The sequence below is a fragment of the Camelus bactrianus genome, chromosome 17 (genome assembly GCF_048773025.1).
Source record: "Camelus bactrianus isolate YW-2024 breed Bactrian camel chromosome 17, ASM4877302v1, whole genome shotgun sequence".
NCBI classification, from domain to species: domain Eukaryota; kingdom Metazoa; phylum Chordata; class Mammalia; order Artiodactyla; family Camelidae; genus Camelus; species Camelus bactrianus.
Genome location: NC_133555.1, coordinates 37586044 through 37605661, shown reverse-complemented (window position 1 = coordinate 37605661; position 19618 = coordinate 37586044). Strand labels below are relative to the sequence as shown.

At 45.2% G+C, this 19618-nt stretch overlaps 1 protein-coding gene across 3 annotated transcripts; it reads right to left on the bottom strand.

Annotated features, from left to right (window-relative positions):
* Positions 1-419: 419 nt before the first annotated feature.
* On the bottom strand, positions 420-19578 carry LOC105061795 (uncharacterized). Of its 3 annotated transcripts, none has more exons than XM_074345079.1 (8): positions 19444-19578; positions 15891-16115; positions 14463-14625; positions 12774-12872; positions 5959-6050; positions 5534-5663; positions 2209-3663; positions 420-1142 (listed from the first exon to the last, which is right to left on the bottom strand). In XM_074345079.1, the coding sequence occupies exons 6-7, from the start codon at positions 5565-5567 to the stop codon at positions 2210-2212; spliced, it is 1488 nt and encodes a 495-aa protein (XP_074201180.1). In that variant the 5' UTR covers positions 5568-5663; positions 5959-6050; positions 12774-12872; positions 14463-14625; positions 15891-16115; positions 19444-19578; the 3' UTR covers positions 420-1142; position 2209. The 3 variants fall into 3 exon arrangements, with proteins under 3 accessions (XP_074201180.1, XP_074201179.1, XP_074201181.1); XM_074345078.1 differs by having other exon boundaries at positions 2233-3663; XM_074345080.1 differs by having other exon boundaries at positions 2500-3663.
* Positions 19579-19618: the final 40 nt, after the last annotated feature.

Genomic DNA, 19618 nt, shown 5'->3' with positions numbered 1-19618 from the left:
AATTAAATTGGATCCAGATAAAAAAATTTTAAATCGGTAATTTTTTAAATACTAGCAATAACCAACAGAAATTAAGATGTGGCTTTCAAATGTAGTCCTTTTTCTTCCAACCAAGAGCCTGAGTGCTTTTCTAGGAAGTGAGGACATTGCTACCGAGCACCCATCCCAGGCTGGTGGTGGTCAGGTACCAGAGTTGTGAATAGTGCTGGATCTCTCCTTTCAGAGACCTAGTGTGGTGGGTATGAGCAGAACCAGAAGAAAAGATTACAACATTCAACAGGCAGGGGCTTCCTCTGAAGGCAGGACCAGTCATGTTCATTCACATCAGGGTAGAGGGATGGACCCGTGTGCTCACATGGGGTTAGGCTCTTCCCTGGAATCCAAGAGCTCCCAAAGTAAAACACATAAAAAAAAGGAAGTCCTATCTGGATATCTTGTTTTTTAAAAAGTGAAAATGAACACCAAAAATACAGCCACAGCAGTATTTAAATTTTAAAATACACAAAAATGGCAAATTTCCAGTCCTGTCCTTGGTTCAGTAATTTTTTAGGCCCCCAATAAATGTTCTTTCTAACCTTGTCTGAGATATCTCATCTAATCTAATTCTTATTTTCTCGAGCCTCAACTCTCTTCCCTTTCTTCTCCACTGTCTCAGAGACATAAATCAGAACCCAGAAATCTCTCCCCTCCAGGTTACCTGACTCTGCCCCTCTAGCCTCCTCCTCCACCCCTCCACACTGCCCAGCAGGAAGGGGAGGATACCAGAGGCCAACCCCTGAGCACTGACGCCCTACTGCAAAGGTGGAAAGAAAAAACTGATGTCTGATATTTATATGACTGTAGAAGAGGAAACCCCTGAAAAGATTTTGTTTCTTACGCCTTTGAGGTATGAAGGTTGGCCTAGAAGATAATGACAGTAATTAGGGGTACACCTCTCACCTTGAAACCAGATGACAGTTGCAGGCAGACAGAACTAGTTGGTAAGGAAATCAGAAGAGACTCTATTAATCTTGTCACAAACTTCATTACTGTTGATTCCAATCACACAAGAATGGTCCCACAGCCATGAAAGTCGAGTCGTCTCTGCAGTAAATTGTGATGCTGTTCTTAACTTGTTTAGTTAGGCAGCAAGGTGGAGAAAGCTAGATCAGAACCAGAGTCAGCGTTCAGGGCAAAGTACTTATCAGTGGAACATGACTGCCGCCCCCAATACCTAGATACGCACACACACACTTGCACATGCTCAAACACAAATCCATTATCTCTTGGAGGCTGAAGTAATAATGGTTAAGACTCTCAAGGACACATGTAGAAGATACGAATGAGGCCTTTGTATGTGATATCCAATGATACCCGTCTTTGGAAGTTTTAGGTCTGGTGGTAGAAGGGTTTATGCCCACTTTAAGCATGGTTCAGTTGGAGAGGTAAGTTTTTAAAAGTTATTTAATGACTAACATATGCAAAGGATTATCTATATGCTAAAAGAAATAGATACCATACCCAATCTCAAACCCTACACTGTTAGTATGAAAGCACACGCATATGTATTAGGTTGTGAATTGACAAGGCAATTTCCTAATAATTGCAAATTATAGCACAGGCTAATTAAAAGCACTGAGGTCAAATAAACAGAGGTTAGGAGCATTTAAAGGAGCATTTTGGAAAAAAGAAACATTTCAAGATGAAAGTCTTTCAGACATGGTCTGGATCTTAAAGGTTCAAAAGACATAGATTAGCAAAATGGAAGAAAAGGTTCTATGTGTAGAGAACACAAGTGTTAAGGGTCTAGATTAGAGTAGGTTCAAATGGGCCACACCCAAGAAGCAGAAAAGAATGAATCACAGTGTTGGAGAATGACTTTATGTCAATGGTAAAATGGAGGAGGTGGAATAGAGTAAGGAAATCTCTGTCCTTGAGAAGTACATATTCTAATATGGGACACAAAACTGAGAAATGAGATAGATTTTTAAACAGTTTAAAGAAAGAAAGAAAGAAAGAAACCTACAAGCAGATGATATGTGTAGTTCCTAACTTCCCCTATGGGGGGGGCAGGACTGCACTGCTACTCCCACTCTCCCACCTTCATGACCTAGCAGGAAGTATTTAGGGACGGACCACTTTGATTAGCATTTGCAAGAGGAGACCAAGGTGAGCATGCTTCTTATATAGAACCTTAACTAAAGTTCCTTGCTGCATGGAGAATCACACCTTAAGAAATGGACCGAGCCAGACCTGAGTGCTTCTCTCCAGTGTGAATTCGCTGGTGGTGATTGAAAGTGGAACGCTGACTGAAGGCTTTCCCACACTCAATACACTCATAGGGTTTCTCTCCAGTGTGAACTCTCTGATGCACAGTGAGTTGTGAGCTGTCACGAAAGGCTTTGCCACAATCTTTGCATTTATAGGGTTTCTCTCCAGTATGGGTTCTCTGATGTACCATAAGGCTAGAATTATGACTGAAGACCTTCCCACACTCATTACATTCATAAGGTTTCTCACCAGTGTGAATTCTCTGGTGTATAATGAGGTATGAGTTTTGATTGAAGGATTTTCCACACTCATTGCATTTATAAGGCTTTTCACCAGTGTGAAGTCTCTGATGTCGAATGAGACATTTACTCAGACTGAATGCCTTACCACACTCATTACATTCAAAAGGTTTTTCTCCAGTATGAATTCGCTCATGGTCAGCAAGTTGAGAGATCTGATTGAAGGCTTTCCCACACTCACTGCATTTGTATGGTTTTTCCCCAGTGTGGAGGCTCTGATGTCGAATAAGACATTTACTCCGACTAAAGGCCTTGCCACATTCATTACACTCATAAGGCTTCTCCCCAGTGTGGATTCTCTGATGGTCAATAAGATTTCTGTTAGAACAGAAAGCTTTCCCACACTCATTACACTTGAAAGGTTTCTCACCAGTGTGAAGTACCTGATGTCGGACAAGGCTTTTATTCCGACTAAAGACTGCTCCACACTCATTGCATCCATATGGTTTCTCCCCAGTATGGGTTCTTTGATGGTCAAAGAGTTTAGAACTCTCATTGAAAGCTTTTCCACATTCGTTACATTTATATGGTTTCTCCCCAGTGTGGAGTCTCTGGTGCTGAATGAGATGGGAGCTGTGGCGATAGGTCTTTCCACAATCACTACATTCATAGGGCTTTTCCCCTGTGTGGATTCTCAGATGAACTATGAGCTGAGAGGTCTGCCTGAAGGTCTTACCACACTCATTACACTCATAGGGTTTCTCTCCAGTGTGGATTCTCTGATGCCCGATGAGGTGTGAACTCCAATTAAAAGCTTTGCCACATTCATCACATCGATAGAATTTCTGTCCCTTCAGAACTTCTTGATCCTCTGCAGGACTGGAGGACAGATCTGGATGTTCCCCAAGATCCTTATATTCATCACATCCATCTTTTGTGGATTTTTTTTCATCCTGCTGTGTTACTTCCAAGAAACCACTTTCCAGTCTGCTCCCTTCTTCATCAGAGGGTTGTGCTCCTAACTTCTCTAAAGCCTCTTCACTGGCATCTCCAGCTCCTGGTCCTCCAGGAAGTACTCCATACAGTACTCCTGAGGTCCTATCAGGTGACTCTGATCCTTTAGAAATCGCCTGCTTTGGAGGCAACTCTGAACTCTCCATCCTTTTCTCACTTGCTGCCAAAAGAAAAGAGAAAACACCGTTTACTCATTTCTTGTCCTAGTGAGGAAAGGTAATCTCTAGGAGTCTATGTATTTGAAAAATTTTTCACATTATGAATAAGGAATGAGGAGACACATTGAGAACAGAAGAGAAAATGTGAAATAGCTCAAATTTCTCTTCATGCACAGAAAGACAAAGAGGGGAAGCTGGTCAGTAGAGGAGGTGGCAGAAGAGCTATCAGGACAGACATATGTTGAGCCAGCATGGCCAAGTGAGCAGATCAACTGGAAGGCAAGAGACCAAATTGTAAAGCATGGTGTAATCTTCCAGAAGTTGTGATGTGACCTTAGTAAAATCATGAACTTTAAGGTCCCTTCCAACCATGACATCATATTGTTCCACAGTTCTCAGCAAAGATGCTGGGGAGACACAGGGGTAGCAAATAACTCAAACCAAATAGTGTGGGCAAGTATAATTAGGAGAAAGTGTAAAAAAAAGAGGTGTTTCTAGTTTGACAGAATAGTGACAATATTTGGAGAAGCCATGGGTTCAGAAATGCTGGGGGAAGTACTGCAGGAGACAGCAGAGGTCTAAGGTGGGGATCACCTAGTCCCTGGAGCACCGGATTGGTAGGCGCCAGCACTGCATTTCTATAAAAATTAACAAAGACAGTAATATTACATATGAATCAAAGTCAAAATACATTTTTTGTATTTTGATCATCTGGAATCATAATGAGACTGAACAGCTAAGTATATGTTTTTGAATCCTGGAATTTTTTAACACAAAAGTTGGGAGAAGGCAGAGAAATCATGGTCATACCTGAACACAAAAATACTGGTTCCTTTCAATCACATCTTAACCAAGGCCACAAGCCATCATACTATTTTAGCACACGGAAAGTTAACTAGCAAAACACTGTAAATCACTATACTTTAATTAAAAAAAAAAAGAAAGTTAAATATATCTGGCTCTTTGATTCATACTCCCACCCTCTCCAGAGAAGGCTACTGTCCTAGACTTGTCAATCCCAGAACCTGCCCTGGCAGGAAGTTGCCCTCCCCTAGTCTTTCCTGAAGGGGAAGGTAAGGCAACCATGCTTTGTGCCAAGCAACCCAGCTCATCCCACGATGGACAACAGGTGACTGGACCAGGGCCCAGCACGAGGCCCAAGGGCAGTTTATCTGTCATCGGCCTCTGCACGGCCCGGGCCAAAGTTCTGCCCAAACAGAGATGATATTTAATGGCTAAGCCACCCTTGGAGTCTCTCTGTATATAAATTCTGAACTCAAAGTAGGACAAAATTAAGGAAACGACAAGTAGGAATCAAAGCTGAAATGATGCAGAGAGAGAAGGCAAGCCATTAGGAGCCTCAGCAAGCAGAGCATCTGAAGGAACAGAAAGGCTAACTAAGAGGAGCTCTGAGTGGGACAAAAGATTCAGAGTGAAGAGAGTGGGTGTCAGTTGGAAGAGAAAACAGATATGCGGGGAGCAGCTGTCTCAACCACATTGCCGGAAAAACCCTTTCACTTTTCCTGCTGAGGCTCCCAGGCTCCTCGGTCCCTGCAAGGCTTTGTTTCCGGAAGTCTAACCTAGGCGGTCGGTTTGTTCAGGGTTTCCATTCCTTTAGCTTTATCCTAAGTACCCTAGCTCATTACTTACAACAACTGAATGGCTCGCTTTTCCCAGGTCAATTAATAATGAAGTAAAGAGAATGTTAATAACCATTAAAGTGGGTGATGGTGCAGGGAGGTTCACTTTACTCTCCTCTCCACTTTCTCTGTGTTTGCTTATGTTTTCATAATAAAAAGTCAAAAAAGAAAAATACAGCAAAGAACATGTAAAGAAGGCAGGCTCTAAGTTACTGGGGAACAGAATCATTACCCAGGGAGGCCAGGCTGCGGTAGTTTTCCGGCATGGTGTTCTTCCGGTACGGGGCTCTCTGGCTGAGCGCCGGCCCTTTCCACTTCTTCTGAGTATAGTCCACGGACAGGAGCTCAGACTCTGCAGCCACCTGGAACGACAAGCTGCTACTGCTCAGGGACACTGGCAGCCTCAAGGGCAGAGTCATCAGGGGTGCCGACAGCACAGGGTCGGGGCCCTGGTGGTAACAGGGGTGGAGAGGGAGGGAAGCTGGAAGGACACATCTACAAGGACAAGTCCAGGGCAGGGTCAAGTCAGCAGGTAGACCAGCTCCCGGAGCGCAATCAGGCGGGGAAGCCACAGGAGACGTCTCAGAACTGGCCGCAGCCCCGCAGATGAGCTCAACCTACTCCTGGGCCACAGACTTGGGAACTCAGGGAGCTCACCTGGGGCCTGACCGTCCGAGGCACGGCTGCCGCTGCGTGGTCTCCTGAGTCCCCTGCTTGGGGAAGGGCAGGCACTGGGGAAGCACGCCGAGCTGAGGGAGGAAGGAAAGCTCTGAGTGGGACGAGCCCTGCTCTTGGCTCCAATGAGCTCTGTATCCAGTGAGTGGATTCAGGAGAACCCTGCAGCTGCACACACACTGAGCCTCATCCCTGTTCCATAAAGGCACCATCCTGTGTGAGCTGTGAGTTTTTCCTGGAGGCACAGAAGGTCCCTGGTCAAACAGAAGGGGCGCTCCTTTCCACCGTCTCTCCACGACTCTGGAAGGAAGCTACACTTCTGACCACTTGCTCTCCCATGGCTTCCCCAGCACTGGCCTCCTGCCTGCCCCTCACCTCTCTGCCCCGCATTCCTGGCTTCTCTTCCCACCCCCGCCCCGCCCCTGGTTATGGACACTGCAGGGGCTGAGGCCTCAGAGCCTCCCTTTCCCTCTGTCAGAGGGCTCAGTCTCTAATGCCACCCTCACAGCTCCTAGTTCTCTCTTCCACATCGACCACAAGCTTCTAATAGCCTATTAGACATTTCCTCTGGCGTTCCACATTAGCACAAAGTCAGTGTAAAAAAAATGTATCTCCTTATCATTTTCAATCTTCTCAAGTTTTGTTAATGATTCTAAACATTGGTCCAAATCTCTAAATCATTCCCTCTTGTCTTTAAACCCACATCTAAAATATAAATATTCCTGAGATATTCAGATTCAACACGATCCCTTTCGGAAAACCAGCTGACCAATTTGCAGATATTGATGAGCTGATAATCAAAATTCACTGAAAATTCAAGCATCTCAGCACAAGGAAAAAGAAACTTGAAAAATAAAAATAAGCTGAAGGACTCACAATTCACATTTTCAAAAATTACTTGACAAAGTGGCACTCATCAAGACAGTGTGATGTTAGCATAAAGATAGGAATATTTCAGTGAAATAGATCAAGAGCCCAGAAATAAACCCATACATTTATAGTCATCTTATTTTTGACGGAAGTCCCAAGACCAGACTTTTCAACAAATGGTGCTGGGATAACTGGATGTACACAAGCAAAGAATGAAGTTAGACCTCCACCTCAGACTACATATGAAAATTCTATGGACAGCAGGCCTTGGCACCTCTTGCAAAGTGGCCCCATTGCTCTGTGTACCAACTTACATGATGGTAGGCTTCCCCTGAGAGCATGGAACCCTCCATCTCCTGTCACTCTTAAGCAAATTTTTTTAAAAAATCACTCACTTCACCCATGATTAAAACAGAGGCTAGCATCTCTTACATTTGCTACAAACGAATACGAATTCAAGGTCTCCTGGACTCAGCAAGTGCTGCTGGACTGACAAAAGAGAGATGACTGTAAACTGAGATGGGAAGAAGGCCCACACCAGAAAGCATGTCATCATTCAGATAAGGAAAGTGCAGCACTGCTACAAGGCCGTCGAGAGACAACTGAAGGACTACTTGGGGACCTGTGTGCTGAGGAGGCTGCTGAAGTTTTCGCAGAGAAATGAAACTCTGCTGTGAAACAAGGGGGCAGGGTAAGAAAAATAAGGACACAGAGGAAACAAAGGCAAAGGAAAATAGAGAAGTGATAAGGTACATAAGGGAAGGCCTGCAGAAAGAGACTTGAGGACACAACCACCAAAGGAGGCTGGAGGAAAGGGTGCTCCCGGGGCAGGAGGGGCAGGCTCCGTCCTCCTGAGCTCCAGCAGCACCAGCAGGAGCAGGGACAGCTGCTCAGGAGCAAGCTGAGAGTCCAAGGAAGAGGGAGAGACTTGCCCAGGCAAACCTGCAGAACACACTGGAGAAGAGAAAGAAACTCAAGTATGAAAGAACTACAATCCTGCTCAGGGGAAAGAGAAACAGGCACCGAGGCTCAAGAGAATGAAATGGAGGCCAGAGAGAAGCATCTGGAAGAAACACACCCAGTGGGAAACATAAAAGGCACTGACCTATCTCAGGCAGTTGAGACACACAGCAAAACGAGCACCAAAAATAAGCCTCCAAGCTGACCTGAAGCAGCTGCTGCAGAAATGTCCCAAGAGGTCAGTGAAGTATTTCTAAAGAGGTGATGAGAAGACAGACCAACACAAAAATGAGGCCAAATGCCTGTGAATATAGCAGAAGATTCCAGCCCTTTTAGCCCAGCCTCCACAACCATGAACACAGACAGAAGCTAATGACCTCCTGGGCCTTTCAAACTCAGAATGAAAGCCCCACAGCACAGTAAAGAGATGGGGGCCAGTGAGCTGAAACTGCCCAGTTAAATTCAGGTATCCTAGTGCCTCAGGGTTCCTCCCATGTCCCAGCTAGCTTTCAGGGACAGAAGAAAAGCTTCACACTCATCAGCTTGTTAAGATTATGTGAGCCCCAGGCCTGGGGAGCAACCTGAGATGGATCAGGCCTCTTGTCCCCCACAGCTTCATACCTTCACTCAGTTTCATTCCCAAATGAAAATGCTGGGAAAATCCCAAGCAATCATGTGGGCGTTTTTCAGGACATTTTCTTCATCAACTCATAGGCAATGTAATTTTAATTTCCTTTAAATTCCTCATTAAGGAGTCTCTAGTTCTCATGTTTTTCCTCCCACTGAGATGGTACATAAGGTTTATTGTATACACTGATAATAAACAAACAAGTTTCTAAGATAATCACCACTAAAGGAAGATTGCTTCTAGCACATATTTAAAATATTAAAAGAATATTTATATCAACTTGGCAATCAAGATATGAGCCAAATCGAGTGGCCCAAATCTGGTTTCTAAATACCATTCTCCAATAAATGGAACCAGGGGTTCTTGGAGAAATAGTTGACTTCAGGGCTGGGGGACGTGAAATAAAGCGAAACCGGGGTCAACTTGAAAGAGCTCCCAACAGCCAAAGCCAGAATAATTTAACCAACAAAATAAATAATGTTATACCACATTATACCCAAAAAGTAAACACCCAACATCACACCCTGATGTAACTGATATAATAACAACAACAAAAGGGAAATAAGGTACAACTCTTCCTCATTAAGAATTTTAGTTAAGAGAACAAAAACAAGGGAAAGTCGCCTGGAAGAGCATCACTGTAATAACTGCTGCAGGCAAGAGGCACCAAGAAATGCTAATTAGTGGGTGAAAGTTGAGGAGAAACAGGATTTTTCTATGCAAAGTCTCAGGGTAGCTTCCTCAAAATCATTGCTAATTACAAAAGAAAGACAGTAACTTTATAGTGATCAAACCTGGCAGAAATACTGGATCAAGATTAACATGACCAGGAAGAAGACACACCAACATTACCCTCAACCTAAGCAGGACAACATCTGACAAAACCAAATTGAGGGTCATTCTAAAAATACAAGCACGAAATTCTTAAAAAAGACACTGATGAACCCTGGATAAATCAGCAGTGTAATTAATAGTACTGGACCACTGTAAACTTTTTTAAGTTTGATGACTGCACTATGACTGTGCAAGATATATTACCTTTAGGCAAACCAGGTCAAGTATAAGAGAATTCTGTACAGTTCTGACACCCTCTGTGAGGCTACAATTATTCAAAATAAAGTTTTAAAAATTGAAGATGTTTGAGTTGTTAATGTGTTTCTTTTTTTGTATCTATCTAGAAATATTAATGTCTAGGTATTAAGGATTAACTTGGCAATAATGGTTTTGAATTCTGTCGATTCCTATCATCTGCAATTTGGACTCATCCTTTTACTAATTTAACAAATATTTACTGAGCACCTACTAAGTCTGAGGCACTAAGGTTTCTGCAGTGAATTAAGCAGACAAAAGGCACTGCCTTGAGCAGCTTACAAGACAGAGACAAGGACAGGTGCCATGTAGTGTAATAAAAAAAGGAAGGAGGATAAGAGGTCTAAGATCAGGGAAGGAAAAGTATAAGCTCAAACACCCAGTCCTGTGGAGCACATAATGACTCACCTGAGGGAACTCTTTCAGACTGTTTCTCATATTAAAAATACTGAACACTGCAAAGTAACATGAGTTATATTTTACTACACTATCTGTATTTTTGCTCTGGAGCATGACATCATAGAATGCTCATGCACTAATATTTCCTGGAAACCAGGAGCCACAGAAAACAACGGTGGCATGGTTACTATTTTTTATGCTTCTGTCAGTTTCCCTTTAAGTACATATTGAGATTTATCTTCAAAACATTCTCATCTTTTCAGCTTACTTTTTAAACCAACATTTGTCTGCTTTCCTTCAGCATTAAGAATAATATGTAAGTGCAGTCTCATTTGTTAGTCCCTGAATACACACACATATACACACGTGCTTAAGAGATACAAATTCCCTGAAATCCTTAAGCAAATTACAGCCTAAACCACCACTTCCTTGCAAGATAAGCAACCTAGTATTAATCAGTTGTCAGATTGGCAACCTTTTGAAACAGGACGGTGTTCTTTCCTTGCCACCCTTAGCTTTATGAAGAACATTTTCTGATTTCATAGGTCTATGGAGGTTAGAAGACAGCAAAATGGTTTTAGGTTAGTGCTGTTACCTTTGCTTAAAAACTGCGTTTTATAAATACTACTCTTTCATTTTGAAAACAGACACAATTACCCTAATATTTTGCTATTTTTATGCACAAACGTCACTTGCTTCAGCATTTACAGCTTCATGTAATGTGTACTGTATGAAATAAACTGCAAACAAAAAACGTCTTCTTCTACTTATACTTGCAAATATATGTTTTGGTGGTGTCATAATGTTGGCACCAATTTTAACCAGTATATGAACAAATGCATTCTGCAAGTTGATGATATAATTTTCAAAAAGCAATAGTGTGAATATATTTAGTGCCACTGAATTATGCACTTTAGAATGGTTAAAATGGTTAATTTTTAGGTATCATAGTAAATATTATGTACATATTATCACAGTATTGTTTTATTACAATACTAAAAAAGTTTTTTAAAGCAATAGTACGATCCTATTTCGTCATAAAAAATAAACATATACATATAAGAGTTTGCCAAATTATGCACAAATTTTAAATTGTCAGGAAGCCTCCAGATGTAAACATTAACGGACAGCGGTTACTTTTATCTTTCTTACGCTCACCGCGTCATCTAATTGTCTGTAACGAGTCCTCTTTGTTTGCATAATTGGGAGAAGTGATAAAACAGAAACTATTACTCCAAATTCTAGCCCGGGGCGCCCGGGCAGCAAAACGCTGGCAGATACGCCCTCACCACAGCTCCCAGACCAGACCCCGACCCCAGGACAGCCTCCAGGCCGAGCCTCACCCGCCGCCCCTAGTCCACACCCGGGAACCCCTCGCCCACACCGCAGCCCGCGACGCCCGCCCTCCTCGCCGGGCCGCTCACCGACTCCAGGCGCCGCGCGACGTGTCCCTTGACTGTACCACCCCCCTGACGTCGCGCACGCGCATCGCCGCCAAGGGTCTCTCTAGGAGGCTGGGAGGGCCGACGTCTCGCCGCCTCCCGGGCCCCAGCTCCATGCTAGGCGGCCTCCCAGCGCAGCCCGGAGGCTTGTTCCCGACACCCTTTACCTAACCCACAGGACGCCTGCCTTCTGATCGTGCCCCAGAGCGCTTGTCTTGTTTTCCTACATCCCTCCAAATGTGTGTTCAGGCCTTCCCTCCCACCCTGGGAAGAATGGGGTCAAAGCTGTTATGGAGCCCCAGCTGCATGGGTGGACCCCAGCGGGATCCTATCCTTGCCAGGTGCCACTGGGTCAACTGAATGATCCCAAGTTCGGCGGAACAGAAATTTTATTCATTGATCAAGGAATGAGGACAAGAGCGCTCCTGTTCTAAAGGCCCCTTCCCCTTGAGGGAGTGAAGCAGGCAACATTTAAGGGGCAAGAGATGGATTCTGCCATCAGAATTTCAGGAAGGAGGTGAAGATTTCCAGAAACAGCCAGAGCATGAGCAGTCCTTGGGGCTCCCTTGCACATGACCTAATTGTGCCTAGAAAAGCTAAAGTCTGCACTTTGGGCAGAGATCCCAGCATGGTAATGAAGCAAGGCAAGTCTGGGACACTGTCTCATCTGTGCAAGTCCTGCTGTTGTGGTCAGGCTGCAACCAGTTCATGGCAGTTGACTCGTTCCACCTTGGGTCTTTCTGGCTTGGGCCGGTCCTGTGATTTTGCTTATGTGATCTTCTGCTCTAGTTTCTATTAAGCAAGCACAACTGTGGGAATAGGTTAACAGATTGTGGTGTGGAAACAAAAACAGAAAGCAGGTTAACCTCTGAAGAGGTGGGTCTCTTCCAGTGACAAAGGTAGAATCAAAATAGGAACCAGCAAGATCTAGCTGACCAGGCTGGCAGGGAGGAACTGTTAAAGGGACCACTCATTACTCCCTGGGGCCTCCTTCAATGAGGGGAACCAGATCCTAAGGGAGGCTCTGTTCCAGAGCAGTCTCTTCCCCAGTCATCACGACAATCAGGGGTACTGGCTCATTCCCAGCCCACAAGCACACAAAATATTATCTTCCCACAGACCAGCTCTTTTCTTTTATGGTGAGTTCTAACAAGGTTCACCAATGGTACTGTTTGCCAATATGTGGAATCCTGGAGGTGTTAGTGGGGGGGAAGCCTGCTAAAAGGGGGAAAACCCCAAAGAGTGGGTTCTTATCTTCTGGCTGTGAAAGAATTCACAGTGGAGACAAAGGGGCAGCATGAAAGCCATTTTATTGCTCAAAAGAGGAAGACATGAGTGGAAACACACTCAGGTGGGGGAACATAACCTCAGGTAGCTTGATGTAAGAACTCCCCTTTTTTAAGTCTCACCTGGGTCCTTTTATTTGTCTTCTTTGGTAGTTCTTGTTCTCTTTGGCTGCCCCTTTCCTGCATGCTTTCCAATTTGTTTTGCTCTGCGTAACAAACACTCTGCAAAAACAAGGTCAGATAACTAGAGACCCTCAAACAATGTGGTCAAGCTAGGTTAAGCAAGCAAGTCAAGCAAGTGGGCTCCTTAAACAACATGGATTTATAAATCAGATCATATCAGGGCTTTGTGTTGCTGCAGGGTAGCTTCTTCCATTACCCAAGCAAAAGTATCACCTAAGACCAACTATAGGTTAATTTTAAACAGATTCATTTTAAACCTTCAAAGAAGTCTCTAGGCAACAGGTCCTGATTTCTATTCCCTAGCTCCCTGCCTCCTTCAGAGGAATAGAGAAACATTACTCCTGATCACTTCATCAGAGATCCAGCCTGGCCTCCAGAACACTCCTCTGAGGAAGGAGAAAATCACTCACTTAGGAAGTTCTGCATGCTTACTCTGTATAAATATTAGTGGGTAGAACATGGGAGTTACTGGGGCACAGAAGTAATCTTCTGGATACTCAGAAAAGATTAAGTTTCCCCTGGAAGACCTCCAAGTGCATCCTGGAGGTCTCCTAGGTGAAGGGAATTTACAAGTTCCCTGGAGTATCAGGGTTTAGCCTCTTGGATCTCTCCTCATTGTTCAACTAGCAATAAGAAATGTAAGTATCACATGTCCTTTAAAGTGATGGAAAAGCAGGATCATTGGGGGACATTATGGGAGCTTAGGGGGCACACAGATTTTATACACCTAAACTAGAGATCAGGTCACTGCTTTTTAATGCCATACAGTTTACAATACTGAACAGAAGTAACAACCTCCCCCTCCAAAAAGTGTATCTCTTGACCTTTGATCATATTTTTCCTTCTCCCCCCAGACCTAAGTTCTACTTAAAGGCTCAACTCAATGCTATTCCTTCTGAGGCTGCTTCTGATCCCTCCAAGATCAGTCCGTTCCGTGGAGTGGGCTGGCCCCCTCACCCCGGGCTCTCTGTATGCCTGGAGCCTGTTGACACCTTAACCCCCACTCCTCACTGCAGGACCCTTCGTATTCCTGCATTTCTGAAAGATATAAAACAACTTCTCTTGATGTGTGTTTACTCTAACAAAACTCATCTCCCAGTACCCTATGCAGACAGGCCTCACATCCTGCCCTTATCAAAGTCGTAAAACCTATTGTTCAGAGAAGTCCCTGACAAATCTTACAACCAATCGTACCTGCACACGAATTGACCATGCAGCCCCTGCTCCTTGTGTGCACATTCCCTCCCCCCAATAAAAGACCCTGCACCCCCATTCCTGGGGCTCAGGCAGGCACCTCTCACCTGTGTGGCCCGCTATTACCTACCTATAGCAGCGTCTCTATTAAAACTTCCTAAACTCTTCTCTGTCTCTAGTAATTCTTTACCAACCCACGTGTCACCGTCACCGTGTTGTGTGCCCATACCATCTTCCTTGGCTCTCTGAACTTCTCTTCCTTTGCTATCAGATACTGTCTTTTGTTAGTCACCTTTATCTGCTTCCCCTTGCCCTTAATATTTCCAAGACCCAATTTTATTCTCATCTCCCTCCTTGAATCCAAAGTTTCTTGCTTAAGTGTTTTTGTTATCTTTGTATAGTGCTTAACAGGACATGTCAAAACTCACAACTTACCTCACTCAGTTCTTCCAACTCTGAGGAGTAAGCAGTCATGGATTGTTTTTTGTTTTTGTTTTTCCATTTCACAAATGAAGAAACTCGGTGGATATATAACTTGCTGGAAGTCGCAAATGCCAGATGGTAAGTGGCAGAGTTGGGGGTCTTCCATACCTAAAGGCTGAAAAATTCCAGTCTATGTTTGATGCTTCCAGAAAAATGTGGATTTCAAATCTTAAGTCCAATAATACCTAGAAACTGAAGGATTACAACCAAGAGTGTAAAGTTCATTACTCCAAGACCAACACTGTGCTTTAGGAGAATCAAGGTCACAGACACTGGGTCAGAAAAACAGACAAGGCCTCTAGAATTGAAGGCAGGAGGTCTCGGTTCAAACCCCTCCATGGGCCTGTTTCACCATCACTAAAATACCAAGGTGATGGCTGGACTAGCGATCCTTCGTGCAGTCCCCAAGTCCTTGCTAACAACCCTGGTGGCTGAGAGCTGTGGGTAGGACAGGCTGAAAACGCTCCTTCCACTTGGCAGATGTGCAGCACAAAGGACCAAAGGCTGAGCTGGAGGTCGGATAGTGAGTCAGGATGACACACCCGGGAAGGGGATTTAGCCGAACAACGTACAGGGAGTTTAGTGCCCTCCGGCAAGATAACAGAAGTGAGCGGTATTAGGCCGCAAGGCAGAGTACTGCCTTCCCACCAAACGCCGTCGGGGATGTGCTGGGATCCCCGGAAATTTCCCGCCACTCTCTGGGCCTGTTTCATCATGTGTGTCACAAGTGAGGGTCAATACCAGCACCAACAGCGGGGCAGGGACAGGCCTGCAAGGCGGCTCCTACAACGAGTACCAGAACGGGCCTCAGCAGCATGCTCGAACCCCAGCACATCTGCCAGTGACTCGGGTAGTTCCTGAACAAACATACGCCGGAAGCGAGTTCCTCTACGGTCGTTTGGCCTTGGGAGCAACTTCCTGTTCTGTCTAGGAAGCTGGGAGGCCTTCGTATCTCGTTGGTCTCCGCGCCTGGGATTGGGTCCTCGCAGGATCGCAGGACCCCGAGTCCTGAAGAAAGACCGAGACCATCCCTTCTCCCAGTCAACCGCAAGGCCATGTTTTGTGATTATCGTTGACCCTCCTCGTGCTTGTAACAGGGCCTGACACACCACTAGCAGGAAGAAATCTCAGTAATTAAAGAACAGGAATGAATGAAGATAAGAGAGAGGGAGAGAGCATCTTACAATAGGAAAAAGAGGAGGAAGGAAGGTCTATAGATCTGAATTCAAAACCTTCCTTGCCCTTTTCTGCTAATAAAATGTTATCCAGGTAGCAGGACGTTTGCCAAGGCTCAAAATTCTCCCCAGCAAACTAACGATTCTGCATTACAGAGGAACTGGTGTGGCAAAGCAGATAACAATGGATGTCCCAACCTCTTACCTTCCAGGCGCCTCAGTATAGCCGGTAATCGCAGTCCAGACTGATCAGATTCCTTCCCTCCTTAAAAAGCCTTCACAGCAGCCTGGATCAAGGATACATTTCTTAGAGATTAATCCAGGCTCTGTGCTGAACACCAGGGAAACAAAGGTGGGCTGACCTTGTCTTCCAGCCAAGACGACAAATACTAAAACCAACCAAGCTTGGAGTTTATGCCTCAGGACTCCACTGTGAACCAGAGAGACACGGTGTCAACCCACATAAGGCTTACTGTGAAGGGGGGAGGCTGACAAGGAAACAGTGTTAACATGGTGTGACAAATAAGGGGCTGTGACAAGCACATGGCAGGCCACCACAGGAGTACAAAGGAAGGAGCACCTAATCCAAGTGGGGAGATGGGGCACAGGGAAGTCTTCCTGGAGGAGGGGTTTCTCAGCTAAGTCTTGAACGGCAAGTAGAAGCTTTCAAAGTGATAGGACAATGTCTCTGCTCTCTTGGCTACAGCCTGGGCCTCATCCCCTCCAATTCAAGCACAGTACCTGGGGTTTCCTGCCTATATTACTGATACAGGAAAATGTGGGGCATGAAAGGACGGCCATGTCTCAGGCCCCAGTTGAGTCCCTAGGATGTTCCCCATCAAGTGAGGGTCCTTGGCTTCACACAGGAAAGAATTCAAGAGTGTGCCATAGTTGAGTAAAAGTGGATTTTTTTAAAAAGTGGATTAATTCTGAGAGATTCACTCTCCATAGACCAAGTGTAGGCCATCTAAGAAGGCCAGAGAGGCCACAAGGCATGGGGGTGGATGTTTAGTTTAAAGTAAAAGTAGATACACACTCCACAGACAGAGTGCAGGTCATCTCAAAAGGCAAGAGAAAGGCCAGAAGGTGCAGGGTTTTTAGTTTTTATGAGCTCAGTTATTTCATATACTAGCAAGTGGGAGGATTATTCCAACTAGTTTGGCGAGAGGGTGGGAATTCCCAGAAATTGGGCCACTGCCCACTTTTTGACCTTTTATGACCAGCCTCAGAACTGTCATGGTGCCTGTGGGAGTGCCATTTAGTATGCTAATATATTACAATGAGTGTAAAATGAAGGTCAAGTTCTACTGGAAGTCAAATCTCCTGCCATCTTGGGCCTTAAGGTCTACTGAGAGTTGAATCTTCCACCATCTTGGTGTAATTGCTGTGTCATTCCTTTAATGATTGTGCCCTGCCCCCTTCCCTCCTGTCTCATTACAACTCCCCCTCCCCACCCCAGGTGGGGGGGTGGTTCTAGGACTCTCCCACCTTATTTTTAGAGTATGTAAGAGTGTCTAGGCTGTTGAAAAGAGGACTATCCACATGGATGATGTCAGAAAGTCTGAGGGGTTTGGAGACAAAGAATCTCCAGACCTGACTTCAAAGTGTTCCTCTCTTTGTGGTCTCCTTAAATCCAAAAGGTCCCTAGGAACATCCTTCTCACAGTTGCCCTGACCCCAGGCAGGACTTAACACAGGGAAGGGGACAGTGGTGATGCAGAGCAGAACAGTAAGTGGTAGAGGTATTTTCTTTTGCTCTGTTGTTGTTACTACTACATGTAAATGGGACAAAGTCTCGGCAATAATCTGGATACAAGGTATGAAGATGAGAGGAAACATGATACTAGAAAACACCTATAATACCTGCAATGTGCCAGGCATCATTCTAAATGCATTTTATATGTATGTATGTATGTATGCATGTATGTATATATATATAAATAATCTCATTCAATTCTCATATCAACTCTATGATTTAGGTACTATTACTATCTTTATTTCACAGATAAGGAAGCTGCAGCACAGAGAGGTTGAGTAGCTTGCCTATGGTCAACCAGCTCATGGTATGACATCCAGGGTTCTAGTTTTAGTTTGGGCTCTTGGATGAATGACAGTGCCCTTTACAGTGATGGGAACATGGGTGGAGCTTTAGAGTTGGGGACAGATGGGGAGATCTGCTTCAGACATATAGAATTGGGTTACCTGTTCTGATAGCTTGCATACCAAGTGTGACCATTTCCCAGGGAGGTCAGGGTAGTGTTCCCTCAGGTCTTCTGGGATTGTCTTTGGCCCAAATATACATGTCCCAAGGTGTTATATGAGAGGCATTATGGAGCATGTCTTCCCCACTGGGACTCAAGCCAGTCAAGGTAGGTCAGACCCACAGTGCTGGCCACAGAGGAACCTATAAAGTCTGGACACACTGCCCAGATCAAGATGGCCTTCACAGACAATGAAAGCCAACCACCTGGGCATGAAACAGCTCTAAAGAATGAGAAAATGCAATCTTATTTCCTAGATTCTTTGTCTCTTATATACGAGGCAGTCAGAACTGCAGGACAACACATGGTCAGGAAAACCTGGAAACCAGAGCTCACAGTATTTTGGCCTGGCCTTAAGAAATGTCCTGCTCAAGAACCCTGAGACTCTGAGGCCTTAATGAGCCAATGGGCCACATCCAGTGCCAATGTCTAGGACCAGTGGCAGAAGCTAGGACCAGATAAACAAAACCTTCCTGAGAGGTTCCCAAATGTAGAGGGTGACCTTGATATCAGAAGGCCACTCACCAGGCTCAGTGGGCAAAGACTGATCCAAGAGACCTCTTTGAAGACTGTAAAAACACTGCAGTAGGTCTCCTGATATTCGTGTTTCTGTCCTGGCTTGTGCAGAGACGTGAGGGATATGTGTCAGGTCCAGAGGTAGGCCTGGTAAGCTCAGAACAACCTTGGGATATTGCTAATGGCCTGGGCAGCCCAGGAGATCCTTACTTTGGACCCTGTAAAGGATCTACTTGTTGGGCTACAGCAAGTTACACACAGTTAACTCCATCAGAAAGTGGCTGTTCTATTCCCTGCCCTTTGGTTTGTTTCTCTTTGGAATGTCAGTTTTTCTTGAACATTTTTTTTTCATTTGTCCTTTAACTGCCTCAAGTTTCAGAGGCTTTTCCTTAGCTCCATATATCATTTGTTTTCTGGGGTTGTGCCTCCAGGGCCTCCTCAATCATGTTAGCAGCAAGGACCTGTTCACATCCGGCTTCTCTATACAAACCGGCCTTCCAGGTGAAGTCCACGTGGGTAACACCTGCTTCCCAGATACCAGACCAGACAACTGAACCTAGGTTATGTTTTCCCCATTCTTTCTCACTTTTTATCGGCTTCTTGGCCCTTCCTAGGGGGCCTCTACTTGGGCATCGGTGTGCTGGTTCTGTTTTAGTATAGATTAACTACATCTACAGGCTCAACCTCTGGGCTCATTTCTTCATTAGTAAGATGGAGATACATACCTGTTGCTCATTTCACTTAGGCTTATACTGGGTGAAAACGCCCCGGGCATCGCATATACTATAATAACTCAATGCTCAGGTTATGTCAGGCCTTTTGCTGTGTAGTGTCCGTCTGTTACCCTTTTCAGCGCTCACAGCCCGGTGAAGAGCTCACAGCCCTTTTTCAGATGAAAAAACAGGCTCAGAGGTTGGGTATCTTTCCCAAGATCACCAGGAAGGGAAGGGGCAGAGCTGGGGTGCGTCAGGGTAGCCCATACCTTGAATGGTCTGAGGGCGGCACGTGCACAGCCTGAGACTTCAGTTGAGGTGCCGCCTCCGCCGCCATCGCTGTGTCCGGGCCCCGCCTGCAGTGGGCGGTCCCGGAGCCCAAGGTGCCGCCGGCTCTCCGGGCGCGGGGGGCGCGCGCGCCCACCTTTACGACCGAGACTTCCG